The sequence below is a fragment of the Rhipicephalus sanguineus genome, chromosome 3, assembly GCF_013339695.2.
Source record: "Rhipicephalus sanguineus isolate Rsan-2018 chromosome 3, BIME_Rsan_1.4, whole genome shotgun sequence".
Classification (NCBI taxonomy): domain Eukaryota; kingdom Metazoa; phylum Arthropoda; class Arachnida; order Ixodida; family Ixodidae; genus Rhipicephalus; species Rhipicephalus sanguineus.
This window is the reverse complement of record NC_051178.1, coordinates 142,712,953-142,737,511: the sequence shown is the minus strand read 5'-3', so window position 1 is coordinate 142,737,511 and position 24,559 is coordinate 142,712,953. Positions and strand designations below refer to the sequence as shown.

Below are 24,559 nucleotides of genomic sequence, written 5' to 3'. Positions count from 1 at the left end.
ATGGACCAAGAATTATTCAGCTGAATAAATAGCGCTCGCGCGTGCGTTCCGAGTAAGCCACGATGCCATGCACGGTGCCGACGTAGCTTCTGTTCTGCAAGTCGGCTCGACAGCAAAACGCGCTCTCCGCAGAGGCTCGTGACGTCTAGGCCTATCGGTAGCGAGGAAGTGCGACGGCGATTCATCGGCGGACGTCGTCTGTTCCAGAAACGCTGCTGATAGCTCGTTTCAAGCGTCGCACGGCACGTAAGGAAAGCAATGTTCAGTAATAACTACATGAGTGCCACTAAAATGTCTGTCACTTCTGTTTCCGGACATCGCGGAATGAAATCTGGGATCGCTCGCAGTAGATATATGGGACAATATCGAATTTTCCTTTGCTTCGCGTTTATGGGAGCACGCGAACGGTGGAAACGCGTTGACACTTTTCCTCAGGTATACTTTATCCATGGATCTTCATCCAGAACAGCTTTTTCGTAATTCCTTCCGCCAGCACGTCCGAGTTTCTAATCACTCTGCGGTAAATACCCCCTAAAAGGCCCTGCCGTTTCGAGCTCACGTGCTAGAGTTCCAATTCAAATGTTTTGCTTGCTTTTTTTTTTAAATGTCATCTCATTAGTAAAATCATATCTCCTGGTCGGAGCAGCCGCAAATGCGCAGCTCTCAGTAGCGGGCCCGTCGCTGACGGCCCACAGTGAAGCGGCTACGCCATGCGAAGCAATGAATGCGATACCAAAAAATTGTATTGTGAAGCGAAGTAAGACTAGCAGCTAACTCTTTTGGATCCGATCTCGCGTAACTCAACAAAACGCTGGTTTAAGGGAATATGGTCCCTCCAGGAACCGAAATTTTCTTGCTCTGAGTTCTCTAAACGCGAAGTAAGCGTTGAGAGCACAGCAAGTTTACGAGCCGTCTCCTGATGCCTCGAGATAGCGCGCGCGCAAGCGACTGCGCCCTTCGAACGATGCGGTCCCCCCCCCCCCCTTCCGCTCCCCTGGCGTCCCTTCATGCTCCTTACGAAAGACTGGCGGGGCGTTTCCTCTCTGTTTAAACAGCAATCGACGGCAGGCCCGCACGCGGGAAGATGTTATCTCATGCGCTGTCCGTGCGGCGGAGACAGACGGCCGGCTAGTTTAATCTCCGCTTCAGCCGCGTTCGTCGCCAGCGCTCGCGAGCTTTTACCCGCGGCTAGAATGCGCGTGGTGATGTTATTAATTTGGACTTTATACGGAAAATTACGGCGACGGCAAAAATCCGCCGAGAGTGTCCATATAATTGCTATCGCAAGGGTCAATGTACGGGGCTGATTTTGCCCCCTACCCCCTAGGTGATTAGGGGGGGGGGCGCCCCCCTGCCCCCCCCCCTCCCCCGTGCGCACGCCTATGCTCCTGGGATGATTTTTTCCATGAGATTTGCAATGAATCGAAATATTTCTAGCCTTCATAAGAGCCCCATAATAATACTCAGGTGCTTGAATGTTAATGCAATATGCTTCTCTATTGCACTCCAGGATGTAAAATTCGCTGCTCCAAAGTGCTCCCAGATGCAAAATTATCTGCTCCAAAGTGCTCCAAGATGAAAATTTTGCTGCTCCAAAGTGCTCCAAAACAGAAATTTTGCTGCTCCAAAAATTGCTCCAAATCAGAAGTCCTCGGTAGCATCACTGCCTGTGGTAAGAAGCGCACCTGATCCAAATGCCACTCTTGGTTTATGTCTGCTATTGGCCAGTAGCAGCAATCTGCTAAATGACGAAATAGAGGTGGCACTGGCAGCTTCGAAGAGAGTGAGGATGAGCCCCCATGTGAAGAAAGGGCGCCTGGGAAAGCTGTGCCTTTGCGCTCCACTTGTGAACTTTACGTGGTGCGCACGACTGCAAAATTTGGCTGAGCTTTTCATAGCAGTGTTTGCTGTTCGTAGAATGTGTTTTTTTCACCAAGCACGAAGGGTGGTTCAGGACCCCTTTAATATGCACAAAGTTTCCCACAGCCAATTGAAAGCACCTTGAGGAAGCAGATGCATGCCCAACTGAAGGGTGTCTGACAGTCTGATACCTCTGTACATCTATTGGAAACGTTGGGTGTAGGAGGCCAACATTCCGGTATGCGTTGATTGCAGCAAGCCATCTTGTGCGATTACCAGCACTCTGTATCTTGCGTAGCTCAATTGTGGAATGCATTATCATTACGAGCTAGGATGAATGCTTTGGCTATTTCTGCGCAAAGTTTCGCTCTTCGTCTCCCCGAGTGCATTTAACAATGACTGCAAGCTACGTAAGATGCCATCACATAGCTTTACAGTGGTGATGCGGAAGCGAGGAGGACTCGCAGCAATGAAGGTGACATTGCACTTTTGAATTCTACAGCTATATGCAGTGCCACACGTTGATGTTGAATCTGAGGCATTGTGTGTAAATGCTGTTTACAGGATAGCAACCATGTGGAAACACTCATCAACCTGGTGGTGCTATCTCAGCATTTGGGAAAGTCTCCAGAGGTATGTGGTTCCAAATACAGTATGTGCTTGACAAGTGTTTACATATGGCCCTGCTGGTCAGACATGCAGGAATATTTAGTGCTTCTTTGTGTCTACATCGGGCTTGTTTCCTTCTGTTGTTGTTAAAGTGAAATTGTTCTGCTGTTGCTAAAGCAAAATGTTCAGTTACTTTAAATCGATAAGTTATTCTTCATGCAATTTAGTGCCGTTCATTATTAAAGAGAAAATTAGGGTCAGTCAAATATTCATTTTAGAATTTTGAGCCGAGACTTTAAAACCTCATTGTCAGTGCGATGTCACAACTTTTAAGGTCTTTCTTTTGAAGTTTGGCCACGTCGCCTCAGTAAAATTTGCTGAATGTTGCATTGTTAAGTGTTGCATTATGTTATGTCTCTGGCTTCCTTAGAACACAATGTAATTAATTTGTACCCATAAAGAATTTCATAGGCCCTAAGAGCTGCTGTCAAAATCGTGAAGCCATCATGGCAAGTCGATGCAGCAAACTTGAGGTGGTGATGCCACCTGTGGTTTGTTTTTACATGTTTTCTCACTTATTGTTTCCTCACTGCAAGAGTGGTGCTTTTGGTAATATTAAAGGGTGATTTATAGGCTTATGCGAATATTCGAGCAGTTCGAACATTCAAACAAATATTACAGTATTTGAATTCGCTTCAAAACTAATTTAAATTATTCTAAATTTCAAAGTATTCGAAATGAACGAATAGACATACATGAACCTCATGTAACTTCCTGTAAAGGTGGTTTCACTGCAGTAAAGAGGTGCTACACCGTGAATACACCTATCCAGGGAAAATCCACACTGCCGCAGAGCCCGAGGTTCGAGGTGAAATGAACAAATTACCCTCGCATAGATTCATAATTTTTTAAGCTTAAAAGCTTGTTATACCGACTTATATGCTCTAAGTATAGCAAATTTTAAAACATAATGTATTTTACAGGTTATGACTTGCACTCTACTGAAAGTCAAATCCTGCTACTATTCAAAGTTGCTTCCACTTCCCTTTGAACCAAAGAGAATGACATTTGCACATGTCTTGTTTCATTTTAAAAAGATATTGTCCAGGTTAGTTGGGTCATGACAAATATGCTCATTTTTCTTTATAATATGTGATATATACTATTCGAATCCGTTTCAAAATTATTCGACCAAATCGCTATTCACTTCAAACCTAGGATTTACTATTCACACAAGCCTAGTGATGTACTAATACGGGAATAGTATTTTTTCCGCTTTGGTGTCCCTTGAACATTACTAGGAAGTGTGGAATGACCAAATGACCATCCAGCTTCTCTTACTGCATTACAGCACCTGTGCTGCTGTTTTTTTTTTCTCCTTTATCTTCTTACTCCTACACATTTGTTATGCGGTAGCATCATTTCTTAGAGGAAACGGGATTCTTAAATCTAAACAGCATTTTTCTTCTGCCACGACAAGAGCCGTACTGGCATGCTCAAGTTGCTGCACACTTTCTATCTGTTATATGCAAATGAAGTGCTCCTTTGAACTACAGAATAAAGAGTGCTATCTTATTGTCCAAAAAAAAAAGTTTCACAGTCTATAGCATTTATTGCTATACACCCTAAACAGCTGCCAAGATAATGTCTATTTTATCTCGCTGTGCACAATTGCTTTGTGTAGCGAGGGATGGGAGACATTTTTTGCAGTGTTGTGCCGAGTTAGTTAGCTGCAGTAGTGTGGTAGTGTGCATGGACAGGGATGGTCAGAAGTTCCCAGGCTGCTGTGCCTTGTAATCCTATGGCAGTGCGGCCTGGGAATTTTTTTACCATCCCTCTACGTCTAACTTGGCCTTTCGTCACATGGCTGGCTGCTCAGCGTTCGGAGATGTGCCATTTTCAGCAGCAAATGCTGATGGAAGTTACTAGTCTGTACGTGAGTCAAGGTGAACTGAGTCCCCACTGCTCTAATGATGGAGAGTAATTCAGAGAAGTCACTTAGGCGAGCAAATTACGAATGTTTTGAGCAATGAACAGCCTGAACTAAAAGTATATTCCAAGAGTACAGCCTTTGTAATATGAAAACGGAGCGTCATTAATAATAAGCTAGATTGTAGATAAGCTTTGGAATACACAAATTGTGAACTGCATGATTATTTTGCAAGATTATGTCGTTGTTGTTTTGTTTTTCTATGAAAGACACAAACATGTGCAAGAACAGCATACTGCTACTGAGTGACATGTCTTTGTATTTCCAAAAGTTGGGTTTCATCTAGGAATCAAGTGTAATAAGTTGCACTTCTATCTTTCTTGGTCGTACAAGCCCTTGGAGCAAGCAGGTTTGCATTTTATAGGTTTGAATGCATTACAAATTTATTTTATACTGTTCAGCTGCTTGTCTGTAAATGTAATAAGTGCAAGCAGTTCATTCACACTCATGGAAATTGCCTTTTGATGAGAACAAAGTTCTAAAAGGCTCGTGTACTTAGATTTGGGGGCACATAATAAACCTAGATTGCTCAAATTTATCAGGAGCCCCACCACAGCCACAGCGTGCTTTATAGACACACCACATCTTCAGAGCAGCTCAAACGTCACTCCCAGCACCTCATGCAATATATCTTTGAAGGAGAGATAACATTTTAGATGGTACTCGAATTCTATATTTGTATTTTTTATCGCACTATTTCTGTTTATGTTGTAGTATTTCAGAAATCAGAAATGCTTTCATTTTCCAACGAAATTGTTGGGGGTCCTTCAGGCGAAAAGCTGCACAATACAGCTTGAATATTTAATTTCCTTGCTACTTGTGACATTTTTGTGCCTCTTGATTTTATAACCCCCCCCCCTGCATTTAAAGACCGCTGGCCCTTTAAGGTATCGAAATAAATCAATAAATATATACATGTAAAAACCTTAGAATTTATTTCACATAATTCCAGCAAGAAGAAATGTCCTAGATGTTTTGCAGACTTCAAGAATTGATGTGATTATGAAACGAGTTCCTTTCTTTTTCTAATTAAGAAATCCTGTGACAGAATTTCTAAACATACCTACTGCAATCAGTGGTTTGCACAGAATGAAGGAGAGCTTACCTTTGTATGAAATAGTGAATAAAATTGTTAGCGGAGTGCAGTTCCGTAGCCAGTGAGCATAGTTCGTGTACTGGCTATGTAAATGCACAAACTCTTAACAATCATCCACTCCTGAAAGAAACACCTGCTTTGTATACAAGCCATATGTATATTATTGAAATGTTGTCAGGTTTCATGCTAATTTTAGGCTACTATATGTGCTTTAATACTAATGGGGCATTTCCCCTTGTAGTGGGAAACTTTGTATATCGTAGGCGGCACTGATGTAAGCATTGCTGCTTTCATCAGTGCCCTGTGTAATGTCTCCTGCAGAGTTTCCTGCATTTTTAAGTTCATATTTCTTCAACACTGCAACACTCTGTCCATTGCAGGGGTAATAATAGCACTGTCCGTTTCACTGGTTAATGTTTCCAAATGTTCTCCTTACTGTTGCACAGGTGACAAGCCGTCTGTTAAGTCAACTTCGTGATACGAACAACAGTCATCCATTCGTGAAGGAATACCAGAACAAAGAGCAGGAATTTGACCGGCTGGCGAGGCAATATGCTCCTGCACCTTAAGACACCGATGACATCCTACTGTGGTCGCCGAGCCTCCGTAATAAATTTTCTTTCCCCATGTTACACTGAAAACAATGCACTGTGCGTGTTTAGGTATTCAAGCACTGTCGACAGTTTAGAATCCACAACATTATTGAGGTGTTGGTTGAAATGTCCAAATATATATTTTTTTCATTCTTCTGACAGGCAGTCCTATGCGTCCCCTTCAGCTGGAATGCTCAAAAAGGGGAGTGTTGTTAACTGCGCAAAATTTCAGTGTTCAACTACACATTTAAGAAAATTGCACTGTTTACATATCCTGTATTAGTATTGCTGAATCCGTCACTCAGCGAGTTCCTCGGTATGCCCATATATAGCAGGAACAGAAGTTTCACCATACAATTGTCGCAGTTCCTGAAGCATACCATTGACAGCTTTCCTTGCGCACTGTAGGAAAAGGCTATCTGCAGTGCCAGTGTAGGGGACATCTCAAGGACCATTATCTCAGAACAGATGCTTGCCTTGGCGTTTCTGCTACGTGGACATGCATTAACTGACTTCAGTTCTACAACCACAAAATTCACCCTAAAATGTGCTCTAAAAAACGCTCCTAGTGTATCTATAATGCACATGCTACACAAATGCACGTGTATGCATGCATGTCATAGTCCGGGGCCAGTCATCCGACACAATGTTGCGCACCTTTATTCACATCTTTGCAAACGGTCAAACTGTTTCTTGTGCAGATCACTGAACATGTGGACTACAATCATGCCAAGGGAAAAACTTGTCAAAGTGCCCCTCACAAGCTTTGGGAATTGCAAACAAACAGAGCATGATGCATAGGTGACTCGATGGCAATCGTGAACTATGGCATCTACTAACCATGAAACAGCTAAGCGGCACGAAAACTGTCAATTTCAAAAAGAACACCATACTCCCTTCCTTTCAAGAGAGCCTTGCTTTGAGCAAGAGTGAGTCACACACGAACGTTATGTGCAACACACACTGCTTTCAACATCGCTGTTCATGGCACATGACCAGTTAGGTAATCATCCACTGCCACCTCCGGAAATGTACCAAGAAGAGAACAAAAGGAGGCGGGATTCGGTCCTTTGGCTGTGATACACGAGTGAAGGCAGGGAAGGAACTCCACCTGCGGACACTTGCTGAGAAAAAGGGGGAGGGAGAGTCTACATTGGCAGTGAAGCCAATGTAGCTCCTGGTAGCACGATAACGGAACAGTTCAATTTCTTCCAACTCCAGTGATAACAGACCAAATTTTTAAATTATTTCGGCAAAACACTTACAAGACAGCATCATACTTTCAGTGCAGGATGAAAATTTGCGATAGAGCCTTGGTGAGAGGCCCTTTAGACATGTCTTTTGACCTACTCAGCATCGTATGTAAAAAGCGTGCATAACATTCAAGTGGCATCTTGTGCGACAAGAGTGCAGCAGTGCGTGCCACAACATTTAACAGTGAATTCTACAGGAAAACCTGGAGCATGTTTCTGTCCTCTAAAAGAGATTGTTTTTCACTAGTCTATACAGAGCAGCCTCACATATTATGCTACTCATTTCTCATCCACTATAGTCAATGACAACCTAATGAAAAGTAAAATGTAGCACTGTCCGTGTGTAAAATGTGCGTCCAATCACGGCCGCTCTTTTCTATGATGTGAAGGTCAAGAAGAACCAATCGAAAATGCAACACGGAGTTGCTTTCCGAGACGAGAGGCAAGCACTGCTGCACCAGCAGCCGCCATCCGAATTTTCTTGTCATGTTTGTTTCTTCGAAAACAAGGTCTTTTGTACTGTTATTTGCATGTACCTCAGCGTCACTCTCACAAGTTGTCATTCAATGCAATATAAGCTTGCGATTGTGCTGCTTTTGAAGTATAATACTGAAGCGGCGGAACCTCAGAGTGTTTATTGTGTACCATCATTTCGCCAGCGGCAAGTTGCAACATGGCAGGTGTTTCTTGCATCGCTCGGGTACATCATGCATGTAGCCTGAGGATCACCGCCCTTTCAGATTTTTGTGAACTACTTGCTGTGCAGCACGGAGGCACGAAAAAAAAAAGCAGAGTGCGGCCTCGTGGGCGGAGCTTATATTTATTCTTCGGTTGCAACCAACTATAGCCTCATTACATGTCACTTTCTCTCTGCCATCAGTGCATGGATTTACGCAGAATATCTAGAATGCATTGTGTCGCTCCAGCCATTATGCAGGGCTACTTCCACTGTGATCCATAGTAGAGGGTTGCGTTTTCAAGAGCTAAAGCAGAGCATCTGCTTGGTGAGTTAGGTAGGTTGCTCCCTAAAAAAACCAACAACAATCACCGCAAATATTATGTGGCAACCTTGAAACTGTAATCTAGAGGCTGGAATACAGTACCTGAAGTTTCCCGTTTTCCTAAGGAAGCTAGACTGTGGCATTGTGTGGAACTGAAGTTTCTCAATTTACACAAGCACGCACTGGGCACCCATACGAGCAAGAAAAACGCGCGATTAACATCAAAACGCTTTCTCACTGATCAAATATAGTTTACAGACAGCATGCTCGCCATGCTGATTTCCTCTATCAAGATGCTATGCAATTCATATTGTACTTTCTTTATCACAATGATTCTCCTTGTGTTCAAAATAATACTGTTTGTACCTTGTCAACCACTGTATGTCACTAAGATTTGTGCTACTGTTTTATATAATGCTGGTTACCATTCATTAACTGTAGTTTATTTACAAGCACATTTTAAGAACCTTAGGTGGTCAAAATTTCCAGAGCCCTCCACTACAACATCCCTCTTAATCATATCATGGTTTTGGGACATTAACCCCAACAATTATTATTATATTAGTTTATTTACACAAACATAACTGGACAGCATCACTTAATTGTACCAGTGGGATGTGTGGTGTGTAAAATTGCTCGCTGTTGTACCATAACTTAGTGTAGTGTTATGAGGCACTAAACAAAACTATTTTTATTATGTGCAAGACCTACTGGAAGAGTATCCAGCCGCATTTAATCACTCGTATGACTCACTTCATAACATGAAGGTCCAGCAAATAGTGTTCTTTCTACTGGTACAATGCTTATTTAGCATAGAATTTTAAGATGAAATCTGAGCTATAGTTGGTAAGGCCTCAATATTAAAACGTACGAGTGAAAGAAAAAATAGTAGAGCTCATGTCCTGCTTTGCACTTTCGTCCTTCAACTTACTGAATAGTACGATACTTGTTTTTGTTTTCAATGAAAACAAACTTAATGAAGTTCTCTTGTAGTAGGTTTAGCTATTTGCTGTTAGTACAGCCAGCAGCTACACCGTAACACTGTCTATTTTGTAAGGCTGGCAAGTCGGCCAGTGAGCAGAGCTATTTTAAACTACTTTCAACAGTTCTGCTGTCGCACCAGCTGTGCACGCACCCACTTCATATTCTAGGCATTTTACAACAGTACTTTTGCAGTGCAGGATACTAGGAAAAATTTAGTGAGATGGAGTCTATTAAATACATTTCCTAATGCTTATGAATTAATATAATACTTAATTATCTAACAAAGGATAACAGAAAAAGTACCCTGCTCTATGCAAAGCTTAGTGCCATCCTCATACCCCTTCCTTTTTCTTTCAATACCTTGGGCTTTAGTCGGATCACCTTGTATAACCATGTATACCAATTCAAAAGGTCACACCTTGCAGCTGGTAAATTTTTTACACTGAGCAGGTTTCAAGTTTATACTTAAGCTGCTTACGATGGTGTAAGCTTCATTAGAGCTCCCTGTCAGTAATTTGAATCCGAATTATAACCAGTCTTGATGTACTTGTCGGAATAACATGCTTTTGGCACATCTTAATATCATCACATACAAGCAAGGATTTTCAGTTACCTTTTTCTTTTACAGGATATGCATTACAGCAGTAAAAAAACTAATGGGAGACTAAAGCCAGCAAGAAACCTTGTAGTGATATTGTTCTGGCGTGACTATATGCCATAGAAGGATTGATTGTTGGGCGAGTTGGTAATTCATGATGAAAGCAAATAGCGCGAAAAAACGTAAGACTAGACGAAGAAGGCTACAGCACAAGCGCATACTAACAACTGAACTTTTATTAGAAAGACGAAAATATATAGGCAACCCAAACCACATGTTCACCACAAACACAACCGAAAACCTTAGATGTGCGCATCCAGGTATGTTATCTCTGCCTTAGTTAACGCAAGGGAAGGCTTTGCCACACAGTCATCCCCAGCTTTCAAAATGGAAAAAGCCTCAACTAGCTCACGTGCCGTCTGGTCCCTATGACGTGCGAGCACTTTCGCATCAGACAAGCGAGGAGTACACCTACACTCACGGCAGTGCAGGGCCAAATTAGACGACGGCTGCCCATTCAAAGATCGACGGTGATCTTGCAGGCGCGCATTCAGACACCGGCCTGTTTGTCCTATATAGTATTTACCGCACGTGAAAGGCAGCTGATATACAACCCCCTTGCCACAAACCGAAGGGCTGTCCCTGTGTTTCACCTTACACTCATGCCATTTCTGCGCAGTCCCATCCACCTTCCTTTCAACAGCGGCGCATACTCTACCAAGCTTATTCTTGGCCGAAAAAACAACATCTATATCACATCTGGCACCAACCTTCTTGAGACGATGGGAAATACCGTGCAAGAAAGGGATACTAGCGAGAGGCTTCTTCTCACGTACCCTATCATTTTCGACTGAGCCTTTCAACTCAGATTTCAATGTCGCGAGAATCCTTCACACAGGCGGCCCAAATTAGCAGTAGGATAGCGCGCTTCTCGGAGCCTGTCCAGCTGCTTATTGAAACTTTCACACAACAGGTGCGGGCACGTTTTCTTTAAAGCGGAAGTCAAACAAGAAACCGCAACGCCATTTTTCACTAACTTAGAATGACAAGATTGGAAGTCTAAAATTGGCTTCACTGAACGCGGGGAATACAGCCAACAAGTGTGAGCACCACCAAAACGAATGGTCAAGTCTAAAAACTGAATAGCGCCTTCCCGCGGCACTTCAAACGTGAAATTAAGGCCTGCCCCTTTCTCCTTAAAAAGTTTGAGAACGCTCGTCCTAGTGGCAACACACCGGCAGGAATCAACTAGAACAAGGTAATCGTCCACATATCGAAAAGTTCTCACAGCAACATCACTCAAGTCAGGTTCAAGTTCCCGGTCCACCCTGCTCAAATAGATATCGCTCAAAACTGGGGCGACCCTAGAGCCGATGCACACACCCGACTTCTGCGTGTACACATCACTCCGCCACCCGATCACTGTAGACTTCAAATACAGACCAAGCAACTGCACAAAAGCCCCCACAGAAATGCCACATTTGTCCTGGAAAACTTGTTCATCGTTGTCCTTTACAATGCAATCATGCACATAGGACAGCAGCTTATCGTGCTGCAGAGAATAAAACAAGTCCTCGACGTCAACGCTGAACCCAGAGACGGAAGAGCATGAATCACTCTGAAGGAACTTGATCACCTCAGACGAGTTCTTGACTCGAAACGTGTCAGAACGTGGGACTTGGCAACACGCGGTTTCTGGGTTCCTCCAGAAACACCTGTCGGCACTACACATCGCGGATCCCTTTCGAGTCAAGAACTCGTCTGAGGTGATCAAGTTCCTTCAGAGTGATTCATGCTCTTCCGTCTCTGGGTTCAGCGTTGACGTCGAGGACTTGTTTTATTCTCTGCAGCACGATAAGCTACTGTCCTATGTGCATGATTGCATTGTAAAGGACAACGATGAACAAGTTTTCCAGGACAAATGTGGCATTTCTGTGGGGGCTTTTGTGCAGTTGCTTGGTCTGTATTTGAAGTCTACAGTGATCGGGTGGCGGAGTGATGTGTACACGCAGAAGTCGGGTGTGTGCATCGGCTCTAGGGTCGCCCCAGTTTTGAGCGATATCTATTTGAGCAGGGTGGACCGGGAACTTGAACCTGACTTGAGTGATGTTGCTGTGAGAACTTTTCGATATGTGGACGATTACCTTGTTCTAGTTGATTCCTGCCGGTGTGTTGCCACTAGGACGAGCGTTCTCAAACTTTTTAAGGAGAAAGGGGCAGGCCTTAATTTCACGTTTGAAGTGCCGCGGGAAGGCGCTATTCAGTTTTTAGACTTGACCATTCGTTTTGGTGGTGCTCACACTTGTTGGCTGTATTCCCCGCGTTCAATGAAGCCAATTTTAGACTTCCAATCTTGTCATTCTAAGTTAGTGAAAAATGGCGTTGCGGTTTCTTGTTTGACTTCCGCTTTAAAGAAAACGTGCCCGCACCTGTTGTGTGAAAGTTTCAATAAGCAGCTGGACAGGCTCCGAGAAGCGCGCTATCCTACTGCTAGTTTGGGCCGCCTGTGTGAAAGGATTCTCGCGACATTGAAATCTGAGTTGAAAGGCTCAGTCGAAAATGATAGGGTACGTGAGAAGAAGCCTCTCGCTAGTATCCCTTTCTTGCACGGTATTTCCCATCGTCTCAAGAAGGTTGGTGCCAGATATGATATAGATGTGTTTTTTCGGCCAAGAATAAGCTTGGTAGAGTATGCGCCGCTGTTGAAAGGAAGGTGGATGGGACTGCGCAGAAATGGCATGAGTGTAAGGTGAAACACAGGGACAGCCCTTCGGTTTGTGGCAAGGGGGTTGTATATCAGGTGCCTTTCACGTGCAGTAAATACTATATAGGACAAACAGGCCGGTGTCTGAATGCGCGCCTGCAAGATCACCGTCGATCTTTGAATGGGCAGCCGTCGTCTAATTTGGCCCTGCACTGCCGTGAGTGTAGGTGTACTCCTCGCTTGTCTGATGCGAAAGTGCTCGCACGTCATAGGGACCAGACGGCACGTGAGCTAGTTGAGGCTTTTTCCATTTTGAAAGCTGGGGATGACTGTGTGGCAAAGCCTTCCCTTGCGTTAACTAAGGCAGAGATAACATACCTGGATGCGCACATCTAAGGTTTTCGGTTGTGTTTGTGGTGAACATGTGGTTTGGGTTGCCTATATATTTTCGTCTTTCTAATAAAAGTTCAGTTGTTAGTATGCGCTTGTGCTGTAGCCTTCTTCGTCTAGTCTTACGTTTTTTCGCGCTATTTGCTTTCATCAACTATATGCCAGTAAATTTTTTAGTGGTAAACAACTAAATACATTGCAGCCAAATACTGAACTTAGCAAGTTTCATAAACTTATAAAGAACCAAAGTGTCCTAAACAAAAAAAAAAACTTTCAATTCCATGATGTCGCACTGCTGTAATGGCACTGGGGATTCATCTTGAAATGAAAGAATATGAAACACTGCTTTTCATGTTCTCCTGTAATAGTTAAAAATAATGATAACACAGTTTCGAGCAAATCATTTATCAATTTAAACGAATTTAACAATCCCGTCCAGTGTCCCTTGAAGGAAGAAAAGGTCTTGGAGTGCAAACAATATTTACGAGGGAAGCGACAAGGCAGTAACATATCTACAGTCCACAGAAATACCTTGAGGGCTGTTTTTGGACATAACCTGGTATGTATGAAAGGTCTTGCAGAAAAGAAAGTGTTGTTTTGGTATGAATGCTGAGGCTTTTCTTTATTTAGTGAATGTCAAGAGGCGCTCATAATAGTGTTTTGTATAAAGAACCCTGCTCCATAGCTCCATAACAAGCCAGAGGTAGTGTTCTAGTCCACAGCTTTCTGGGCCACGTACATTTCTCAGCATGGACAAAAATTAATGATACAAACACATACACAATTGCAGACATTTCGCTCATGTAAATCATTGCTCCTTTGGATACCGACATTTTCCGAGGTATAAAACACATACAGTTTGCAGACACACAGTACGCACATCACCTTAATGTCTATCCCTGGTGACCGACATACTTTCATGGCTACTTTTTCGAGCGTTAGTGTTTACAAGCTCTAAATAAAGACAGACAAATGTTTGTTTTCATGGTATACATGCAAGTTGCAAAAACTACAAATGAACTAATAAATGATCTGAGTAGTAACAGAAAGTTATCTGGTCTCTGAATGTTTTAATTCATATCCGTAATTAACATTGAAAAAAAAAACATCGGTGCTTATCAAATTATCTATTTGTGTCACACAGTGCAAAGATTGATATGTATCAAACTGCACACCATATAAAAATAATCATAATTCATATGTGGCTTAATTCAGTGCAACTTCCGATCTACATACAATGGCTCCGTCATCATAAACAATTAATAGTACTATGTAACAACAACGTCTACATTTAGTAACCCATGTGGTTACCATATAAAGACAGCTGAACTAAAAGATTAGAGTAAGTAGCACAAAAAAAACTAAAATTTCACGGACATGAAAAGTGTCGCTGAATTAAATAAGTATGCAGGCTAGAAGCCCAAACACAAGAGTAAAAGAGTTGTGCAGTTTGGACAAGAACTAGCGAGACTACATATACTACAAAACATTTAAAACGGTTTCGACAGTGATCACAGCGGCAGTGAAATAAGCAGAGAAACAAGCATTCATGCAAACTGCGTGTGTCGTAACAGTACACATTTCTATAAACTAGCCTTCACGCAGCATGGCGCACCACCTACACTCCTAATTATTTAATCACATCAGCGACATCATATTATCACACCTGTTCCATTTTTGACACTGCGAAATAACATGAATGTAAGCTCGGAGGAATCGCACGCATTCTTAAATAGGTTAGTGTCGCATACAAAAGGTCAACATTTCTGTGCAAGAGAATTATTATCCAGCACAGTTATAGAGGTGCGAATTAATTCCACAGGAACAATAACACGGCATATCGTGCGTGATGCACAAAATCGGCAAAAGTGCTCACAGAAACAATGCAAGCCACCAAGGCTTGTTGAATACGCAATACTAGAGGACACATGCCCACAATCATTAGCGCTAAGCATACAGTGTGTAATGCCAGCTTACACGCTGCTCAAACCAAGCGTGTCACCACAAGTATCTCGTTGGCTGCTTTTGTGCAAGGAAATCATCTGTGATACAATGCACACGTATTGCAAGAGTATACGACACGTACAAAGTGGAGTTAAAAGATAATCTGAACATCACGAGCATAAATGTGGCAGAGAGAATATAACAAAACCTAAAAAAGACGATCTTGCACAATCGTCTCGCTGTCCAACCACTGGCACTCGCTGTTTACCAGCATTGCATCGCAGCTGAGAAGGAAAAGAAAACGTAAAAGACAATGGTCGAAGTTCGCTAAGTACGATATGTCAAAAGGTGCAGCGACTGCATCCACAACGTTGTAACAACTGCAAATTGCCTCAGGTAGTCTGGCGCACTATCATCTGTCTCCAGCTCCACCCACGCCGTTTTCTTTGAGCTCGAGTGACTCCCACGAGAGGTGGACTTTCTTCAGGTGCTGCTCTGCTCGCTGGCTGATGTTGAGTGCAGGTTCGAGTGGCGCCACCTTCTCAGCGCCCATTAGGGACAAACTTGCAATTCCCATATAAGCGTGCATCGGATCTGCGCAACACAATGTTGTCATCACTCCAGTATGTCTAAAGAGAGGTCAGTTACTCGGGCATGTTGTCGTAGCACAAATAAAAAAGGCCGTAAGGAACACATAGACAGCACAGCCTGATAAGTACAGTGGCAGTGCCTAGGCTTGTCCCTCCTGTTCGCCCTTATCGTGATACAACTTGTCCAAGTATTGCAAACATGGCACAGCAAAAGTGCTAGCGATGGTCACGTACCGGGATCACTGTCAGGCCACTTGCTGAAGCCGCCAGTGATTGGATCTTGCGTTGAATAGAGAAATTCTAGGTTCTCCTTGTGGTTCACAAACTTGAATGCACCCAAGAGCTGCACACAGGGCAACAAGGGGAAGAATAGAGAAAAAACTCAGTTCCAGTTCTATGAAAATCTGTGCTTATGTACAGAGTCGACAAATCTAATGTGAGAACCTCATTAGTATTCAAGCCGGTAAAACTAGAACGTTTATTCTACTTGACGAGGGAAATGTCTGCTTTTTGATGGCCAGTTATGGTGTCGATAAACAGAATAATTTTCTGAAATATGCATTAAACATTGGCTTCTTTGAAACCTTGAATACTAAAGAGGTGTTCACCCTAGATGTGGACACCCCTTACGTTGTAATTTGCGAGTGCACTTGGCTAGAATTAAAACTGCAAGGGTTAACTTCAGCTGAACTTCCAACACCTGCGCTGCCTTAACATACATCCCAAAGCTCGGTACAGCTTCTGCTTTTGCTTACAGTCCTGTGAAATTCACCCGTCATGGCAGGGAATCATATGCATAGCCACATATCAAAGCCCATTACATAAAAACAGCACACACACCTTCAGGGCTGCGCCCACCCAGAAGGAGTAGCATGTGTCAATGGGTTTGTTTGGGCGACCCTGGAATCCTGACAACTGCCGGTTCAGACACCACCGTTCCAGACTGCGTAGTTGTCGCTCGCTCAGCGCCGAGTGCAGCTTTCCCATGAGGATGAGTGAGGCCACCGCACAGTACGTCGATCCCCCTGCATGAGCATACACACATGCATATTACCTCTGCTGCTGCATCAGTTATTGTCACATAATATGAAACAGCACGGCACATTCATATTAGCGAGCAGCAGCATGCTACAGTCAACATCAGTAAGCAATGCTTCTGCATGGATTGTGTTTAGAAGCAGCACACAAATGCACTTTTCACAAGCAGCTCCACAGTGCACAATACGCGTGTCAACGAAAGATTAAGCATGACCAAAGCTGCCAGCAAATGGCTTCAAACACAACTTTCGGACTTTAAACGAAGTGACTGATTAGCACAGTATTATATAGGTCATTTCACAAGCTGCTATGATACAGAAGCGCCAACTATTTGTAATTGCCACTAGCAACTGCTGTGACTAAGTGTTTTAAAAAATAACAACGAAAGGAGGCAAGCACTTAACCACTCACCATGTGATTCTGTTCCTGGATATGGTGATATCCCTCCATCGTATCCCTACCAAATGTAAATACATTGAAACCATTGCAGGTGGACAGAGCACACAAATGAAACAGAGGCCAAAGAATGCAAGCAAACATAAACACATTCACTAGTAACTTGCATTTGTAGGGAATCGAAAAATGTGTTGCGCTGAGTGTGTACACACATGTGTCCATGTATACATATATACAATCTCCCGCAAGAAAAACCGATAATATGTGTTCACAATAAACATAAAAATTGCTGAACTGTATTCTTGGACTAGAACAGTGTTCTGCAATACTGACACAAATTCAAGAACTTTGAGGTGTAACCCTATTTAGCAGATGAGGTTACGTAGAGTATATAGTGAATGTACACAACACCATTCACTTGCTGTGAAGCCAGTGGGTTAGAAATGGCTGTTCCTATCTCCTAGAGCAGACAAGGGAACATATCTACATGTGCTTGATGAGTACTAGGAGAACATATGTTGTAAAAAGATAAAGAATGGTAAACAGTGTGGCTAACTTAATGTCCACATGAAAACATAAGCTGCTCCTGACTATGCACATTAAAGAACTGCACTACTGCAATAACCAGACAAAAAAGGAAAGTAAGCCGAAGGATCCACTCACGTAGCAGCCCTGAATGAAGCTCACAGCTTTTTCTTTGTCAAATCCAGACCAGTCATGCAGCAGACTGCATATTGCTGCGGCACAATATACAAAACGCATATCGTCCTCGCTTCCATGGATGAGAGCTATAAAGCTGAAAGAGAGAAAATGTTAAAGGAAGAAAAAATTCAGGAGCTCTTGCCCTGTCGGCATGGGCGGTGCCAGAGGGGGGCATAGGGGGGAGGGCTACAGACACCCCCCCCCATAATTTTCGCCAGCCCCCTCCTTTGCTCCCCCCCCCCCCGCAAGAAAAAAACATCATCGAAACAAAACGCACAAGTTCCCCACCTCCCTGCACCACTGAAGGAACTTGCTTGTCCTGGGAATAGGTCGGCAAACTCACTCATGAGTCGACTCACTCAGACTCAGATCGGCCCATGAGTCTGAGCGAGTCCAAGTGAGTAATATTTTGGCTAGACTGAGTCTGAATGAATCTGGTTGAGGAAATTTTCTGTGAGTGTGAGTCTAAGTGAGTCCGGTTGAGGAAAATATTGGTGAGTCTGAGTCCAAGTGAGCCTTAAGCACAAAATATATTTTTTGAGCGAGTCTGAGTGAGCTCCACCTTTTATTGCCAACCTATGGTCCTATCTACTCATCTTTATCATTACTGTCAGCCTTATATCGGTTTACTTTTATACTCAAGTCTGTTCACACATATCTCAATGCACTCACGTTCATGCGCTACCTCAATGTTTATTTGTCAGAGGCATGAATTGGTAGGGGTACCATGACATCCTCCTGCAAACTCTTTCACGGAAAGTTCTTGATAAAAATATTTCACGTGAGCTGGGTATTTCGTAAAAATGTCTTTACTGGATTACTAATAACCCGTATTTGAAGGTATAAGATCAAGAGGCGTACCATAGAGCACCGATTAGGTGAGATACTGGTATTAAAAGAGCATTGACACCAACATCGAAAAAAGCTAGTTTTACACTCACGGACTCACGAGTCGACTCACTCAGGCTCACTCAGACTCAAGTCAAGCTGTGAGTCTGAGTAAGTTACTCGAGTAATATGTTGGTGAGTTTGAGTCCGAGTGAGCCCGCTTGAGAAAAAGTTTAGTGAGCCTGACTCCAAGTGAGTCCGGTTGAGGAAAATTTTGGTGAGTTTTGAGTCCGTGTGAGCCCTCAGAGCAGAATATATTTTTTGAGTGAGTCTGAGTGAGCTCCAACTATTTTGCCGACCTATGGTCCTGGGTGCCCCTCACCCCAACCCCTCAATAAAAAAATCCTGATGCCGGCCCTGCTTATCAGGAAAATGGGTTCAAGCAAAGCTTGGCGTGTGCGTGCCGAGCGTACTACCTTTCTTTCTTTCTTTCTTTCTTTCTTTCTTTCTTTCTTTCTTTCTTTCTTTCTTTCTTTCTTTCTTTCTTTCGCATTGTGCAATGATCCGTCCTAACTGTTTCCTTCTTTCATGCCAGGAATTGGACAGTCATCTACATGCTTAGCAGCGCAACACTTCAGTTGCTACAGGCAACAACAACAGTGATGCATTCATATCCAGGCAACAATGAAATGTGGCAACGTGAGCAGACAAGTTGCCTCGATGACCTCAATGAAAGATCCGACAACCGTATCAGAAATGGCTGGAGAGAGCATCAATTATCTGAAAACAGCCGACAGAAATACGCATGTGACCGGCGCACCTTTGAGGGCCTCATTTGTGTACACCCGCATTTCTGTACACTCGTGGGCACCAGGGCTTTTTGCGGTCACGCCTACAACGCCAATCTGTGAGGCAATGCAAACTTCGCTTGGAAAGAAGGGAAAAGAAAGGCTAAATGTAGAAGAAGCTGGGCAGAAACCATGGGAGGATGATTGTCACATTCAAGCGATAGCTTCACATTAGTATTGCTCAAATATGCCGCCAAGGTTGCTCATTGGTTAATGCAACCTAAGCCATGCGTGCACTATATGTTGCATCACTCTCAGTACCAGCCTGTGTAAGAAATTCCATTAAAAGTCTACCACAGGCACACATTGTGCAGTGAGCATTGTCAGGTTCAACCCACCGATTTCGTTACATTACCCAATTCAGTTGGCCAGACAGCCCATGCAAAGTTGGAGAAACACCAAAGAAAGTGTTGCTTTAAAGAAAGTGTTGCTGAGACTTTTTGGGAAGGCTGTATGGCCATGGTAAATCAATAAAACAATGGCTCAAGCTTTTGAAGCATTGCTTGCAGTAAACAGCTGCTACTTAATTCCATGCTAGTCATGGAATTGTTCAAACCGCGTCAGAGAGAAATAAAAAATTTAGACATGCGTCCTTTCGATGAACTGCCACACTATAGCTGTGCGCTCGGGGTGTAGAATAAGTCAACCATGGGGAATAAGAACACGGAAACGTGTATAAGACCTACCTTCCGGACTCTTGCTGGAGTGCTTTGAGACCTTGCATGATGGCGTGCTTGTCCACTCTGCTCAAGTCATCACCGAGAATAATGAGTGTTGCCAAGGCGGTGTATGTCATGGCAATGTGGCCACAGTTAAAATTGCTTGCAGAATCATCCTGTAAGTGAAAACAGCAGTTCGTTGTTGCTTGATTTTTCTGGTGAAGAATGTTTACTTAACAACATGAAACTGCTGAGATTTGGATGCTCGATATCAAGTGTTAATTAAACATACTTTAACCGGTAAAAAAAATTTCCTGTGGACATTGTGTCAAAATAGAGCGGTAATCAGCCGTGAAATACTTTTATAATGGTTTTTTAACAGTGAACCATGGTGTACAACCAGAAAGTCATCCATTATTGTTTATATTGGCTTCATACCAGGCATTAATACCTTCAGAGGTCAGACAGCTACATGAATAAAAACAAACAAGCAGATGCTACAAGGGTGAGAAGGTTGTTGAAAAGTACACATTCAACATGCCATTGCGAGCTCATTGTGTCCAGGTGGATTTTTATTTAATTTTATTTTATTTTGTACAATACTGCAGACAGTAGTCCAAGCAGGAGAGGGTGTACATAAAGAGACACACAAAAGGGAAAAAAATCAAACATTACTACGATTTAAGGCGAAGAAGTAGAAAATAGCACAAAAGCATTATTTTCCAGATATATTAATGCCTTTTACAACACAGGAAAAATTTAACCGTAAGAGCAAGAATCGTAAATATTGATGGGAATTTCACCTAATGCATTATTTACACCAAATAAATGATGTCTTCGTATAATGGCTACTAAAGATCAACCTCACTTCCTAAATACAAGAAACGCGATATCATATATTATGTACTTGTAAGATGCGGCGCAAGGTTAGAACCAAGAAGAGACAAAAAGAACAAGTGGAAGCCTTTCACATCAGAAAAAATGTCATCCTTACGTCAGTGTGCTGTCAGTCTTGCAGCACAATAGTGAATACCAACCGTTGGATCTAGATGTCTTTTAGATGGCTGTGTTGCGAAGTGCATGTCAATTTTAATTTTTTTTTAATTTTTGGCTTTGGGTTTTTTTCAAGCTCTTACATTAGGATCTATTAGTTTTTGCTGTTTCTCAGATACCTTGAGTGCCATCTTCTTTTGATAACTTGTCTGTCCATTCCTGCACGTGCAGTGAGTGAAATTGTTCTGCGCATGTCCTCCAAGGGCCTTTATATTGTTCATGCTTCAGGAAAATAAACATAGTTATGAGTTGGCGTTCTTTCTGTCTTTTCTTGGTTCTTCTCAGTTCTAACTTTGCGCCACGTTTTTCAAGTAACGATGCACCAAATGGCCCAACATAGTGTACTGTTAAAATATATTATGTAATTCACAAATATACATATATACAATATAAATAATAATATTATACAATATGATATAAACACAACATAAATATAATATAAATATATAATATATAAATATATAATATATAAATATACAATTATACAAATAGGCATCACCTTGTGCTCTGCTTAATTTTCATTTTCTGTTATGCATATTGCTGTTTACCAACAACTCAATATCAAAACATTTCCGTGTACCCCATCACTCAGCAGCACAGCATCTTTGATGCGTCTATGTGCACCAAGGCAAGATTTTACTGGTTCTGCAAAGTTAGTTATAGTTGTATCTTGCATTTCAAGAGTGCTGTTGAAAATGAGAAAACAGCCACACAGAGTGGAAAAAAAGAAAGAAAGGTCATTCAGCTCACCAAATCGTTTCCTTTGAAGCCAGTGGCATGAGATCCCTTGAAACCACAGCGATCAAGGTTAGTCCCTGCATTAGCCAAAGTTGACAGCAATAATAACGAAACAAGTCGCTGAAGAAGTGAAGCCTCATATGGACACATTTACTGGTAGGGCAACTCGTAATGTCATCAGTCAGGGGTGCGATCTCCAACATTAGTGTAAATTTTTCTTCAACTTCAGAGCTGTCTTTTTAAAACAGCTGTATGGGTTTCCTGCATATACTGATGCTTCTCTTGTATAGACAGCGATTGTTCCCTCTTCTCAGAAATGCAGGGTGTTTTAAGAAATGTGTCCAACCTTCTCAAAAAATCAGGAAAATGCGATATTTGATTGCTGCCTTCGGAATTGGTTTTTCTGTAGTGGCAGGGATTTTAAGATGGTCAAAGAAATTATTTGGAACTGTAATTAAAAAAGTTAAATTAATTAACTTTTTAATTAGTGGAGTTAGGTGGTTGTGTCAAATGGGAGAATTGAAGTTCTTCATGCCAGAAACCAAACCCAACTTGGAGATTTCAAAAAAAGTGGCATCTAGTAGTAATTACAAAGTAATGAAATTCAACCAAATTCAATGGCAAAACCTAAACAGAAACATGGAACAACGCAACTGCCATATTCTTCTGAGACGTCCAAAATGAGCGAATGACTTTTTCTGTGGAGCTAGGCATTTTAAGATGTTAGAGACATGACTTGAGACAGTAATTAAGAAAGTTAAATTAACTTTTTAATTAGTTGAGTTAAGGTGCTGTGTCAAATTGGGGAATTGAAATTCTTCGTGCCAGAAACCCATCCCAACATTTAGATTTCGAAAAAGCAGCCTCTAGTAATAATTACGAAGTAATGAAATTCAACCGGAATTCGATGGCTTTTGCTGTTGAAAGCCGTTGCTTTCGTTGAATTTCATTACACTACAACAATTACTACAGGACGCTTTTTCGAAATCTCCAAAGCTCGGATGGTTCCTCGCATGAAGAACTTCAATTCTCCCATTGACACAATCACTAACTCCACTAATTAAAAAGTTAATTAAACGCAACTTTCTTAATTACTTTCTTAAATGATGTCCTTACCTACCTTAAGATCCTGCCACTACAGAAAAGCAATTCTGAAAGCCCTGAGAAAATATCGCATTTTCCTGATTTTTGGGAAAGTTGGACACATTTCTTGAAACACCCTGTATACTGAATTCGACTATTTGAGCAATGTGAGCTGCAGGCAGGCGAATTTTGTGGTAGTGCACCCGTCAACACAGCAGAAGCAGCGAAACATCACATGGCAAATCCAGTTTAAGTAAAAGTGGACATATGCATATCTTGAATCCACTTACTTAAAGCACAATGGACATTATTTTTGTGTAACCTGTCACTGCATACAAGGCATCTCACTTCATTTTCCAGTATGCATGATGCAGAGTTGATGTACCCAATCAAAGCCGTAATAAATCGCTATTGGAAACGCACCAATACCCCAGCAAAACATTTATCCAGAACTACTTGTGGAAGACGTTAAACGGTATTGAGAAATCCTGCTAAACCAAGTTTCCATGTTAAAGTTTTCATAGCATATTGCACGCGCATGTCACTTACTATGTACTTCAAAACTCCCCACATAAGGACAATGGATGTAATGTGAAGATTAACTGCATTATGATGAAAATTTCGTTTCGTTGAATTCACTCGATCAAATATATCATCATGCGATACGTACGATTCACAAGCTTGGAATTATGTGGTGTATGTACGGCCACATACGGTGCGAGCAGCATCGATGAAACGATCATTGAGTCACACCAAGTATTATAGCATGTCTTAATCAAGTAATCATCCACTTCAACACACGATCACGAAATCATGTTACAAAAAAGGACAATTAAACTTACGATCTTTATTCGGCAAGACCTGGAGCGAGTATATCCATTCAACGATGTGTTCTTTGTTTTCTATTGTGTCCAGAGCGTTGAGAAGGTCCAGCCCAGAAACCGCGAAATATGCTACAGTCATTCTGGAACAAGATGAGCACATGTCTTTCATCAATACACACAATCTTTAACGATGCTCCACACCTGTCGAGCTTCTAGCACCCGGCTGAAAGTTGCTCGAATGAGAACACAATAAACGTGATCGGAAGCTTTAAAGCGAGAGACTGAACTCTATTAACAATCACACCGAGTTCTGTGACGTACTGGAAGCAAAAATATCACTCTGCTTGTCCGTTTGATCACTTTCACAGTACCTCATTTCGTCCAACGATGACATAGCGCTGGGAAGTACGTTGAGACATCTCTGGAAAAACTTGATGTGTTGAGCCCTCAGGAAAACCATCGTTGCAACTGTGAACCACCAAACAGAGCGCCTAATATCCCGGACAAGTGGACCGGCTAACAAACAACCGCATAGCAATCGTTGCTAGCAGACCACACTGAAACCAACACCTAAAAACACGCGTTGGTCCGCCCAAGTTCGTGCGGTTTGTGATTGCTGAAGATGGTGCTGCCATCTCGATTGTTTTGCGAGTTAAAACGCACGAGTAAAATATAATAGTGTATCGAGCTTTGAGTAAAAGTATAGCTTTATCAGACACGTTATTCAGCAAGCTCAGATTTATGAGCGCTCTTTTTTTTTTAGTGGTTGTAAAAGGTT

General features: G+C 42.3%; 4 protein-coding genes across 7 annotated transcripts in view; 1 reads left to right on the top strand and 3 right to left on the bottom strand.

Moving 5' to 3' along the window:
- LOC119387336 (ceramide transfer protein) overlaps positions 1-24,559 on the bottom strand; it is a 608,660-nt gene that overhangs the window by 422,741 nt on the left and 161,360 nt on the right. The window lies entirely within an intron of this gene.
- Positions 1-24,559, top strand: part of LOC119387330 (coatomer subunit epsilon) — a 77,393-nt gene that overhangs the window by 8,798 nt on the left and 44,036 nt on the right. Inside the window, exons 8-9 of one of the 3 annotated variants that reach the window (XM_037654688.2) lie at positions 2,425-2,493; positions 6,002-6,187. The exons of 1 other annotated variant lie outside the window; for it this stretch is intronic. In XM_037654688.2, coding sequence (XP_037510616.1) covers positions 2,425-2,493; positions 6,002-6,124 — 192 coding nt within the window. In that variant the 3' untranslated portion in view covers positions 6,125-6,187. Of the gene's footprint in view, positions 1-2,424; positions 2,494-6,001; positions 6,188-24,559 lie in introns of those variants that run through there. One more of the 3 variants, XM_049413481.1, reaches the window with a different exon arrangement.
- LOC119387329 (geranylgeranyl transferase type-1 subunit beta) overlaps positions 13,214-24,559 on the bottom strand; it is a 72,334-nt gene continuing 60,988 nt past the window's right edge. Inside the window, exon 10 of the transcript XR_007415412.1 lies at positions 13,214-14,696. The gene's annotated coding sequence lies outside the window, so the exon portion shown is untranslated. The remainder of the gene's footprint in view (positions 14,697-24,559) is intronic.
- On the bottom strand, positions 14,695-24,393 carry LOC119387328 (geranylgeranyl transferase type-1 subunit beta). The gene is made up of 9 exons (XM_037654685.2): positions 24,153-24,393; positions 23,800-23,921; positions 21,887-21,951; positions 20,111-20,259; positions 17,710-17,842; positions 17,062-17,107; positions 16,453-16,637; positions 15,847-15,955; positions 14,695-15,616 (listed from the first exon to the last, which is right to left on the bottom strand). The coding sequence occupies exons 1-9, from the start codon at positions 24,239-24,241 to the stop codon at positions 15,435-15,437; spliced, it is 1,080 nt and encodes a 359-aa protein (XP_037510613.1). The 5' UTR covers positions 24,242-24,393; the 3' UTR covers positions 14,695-15,434.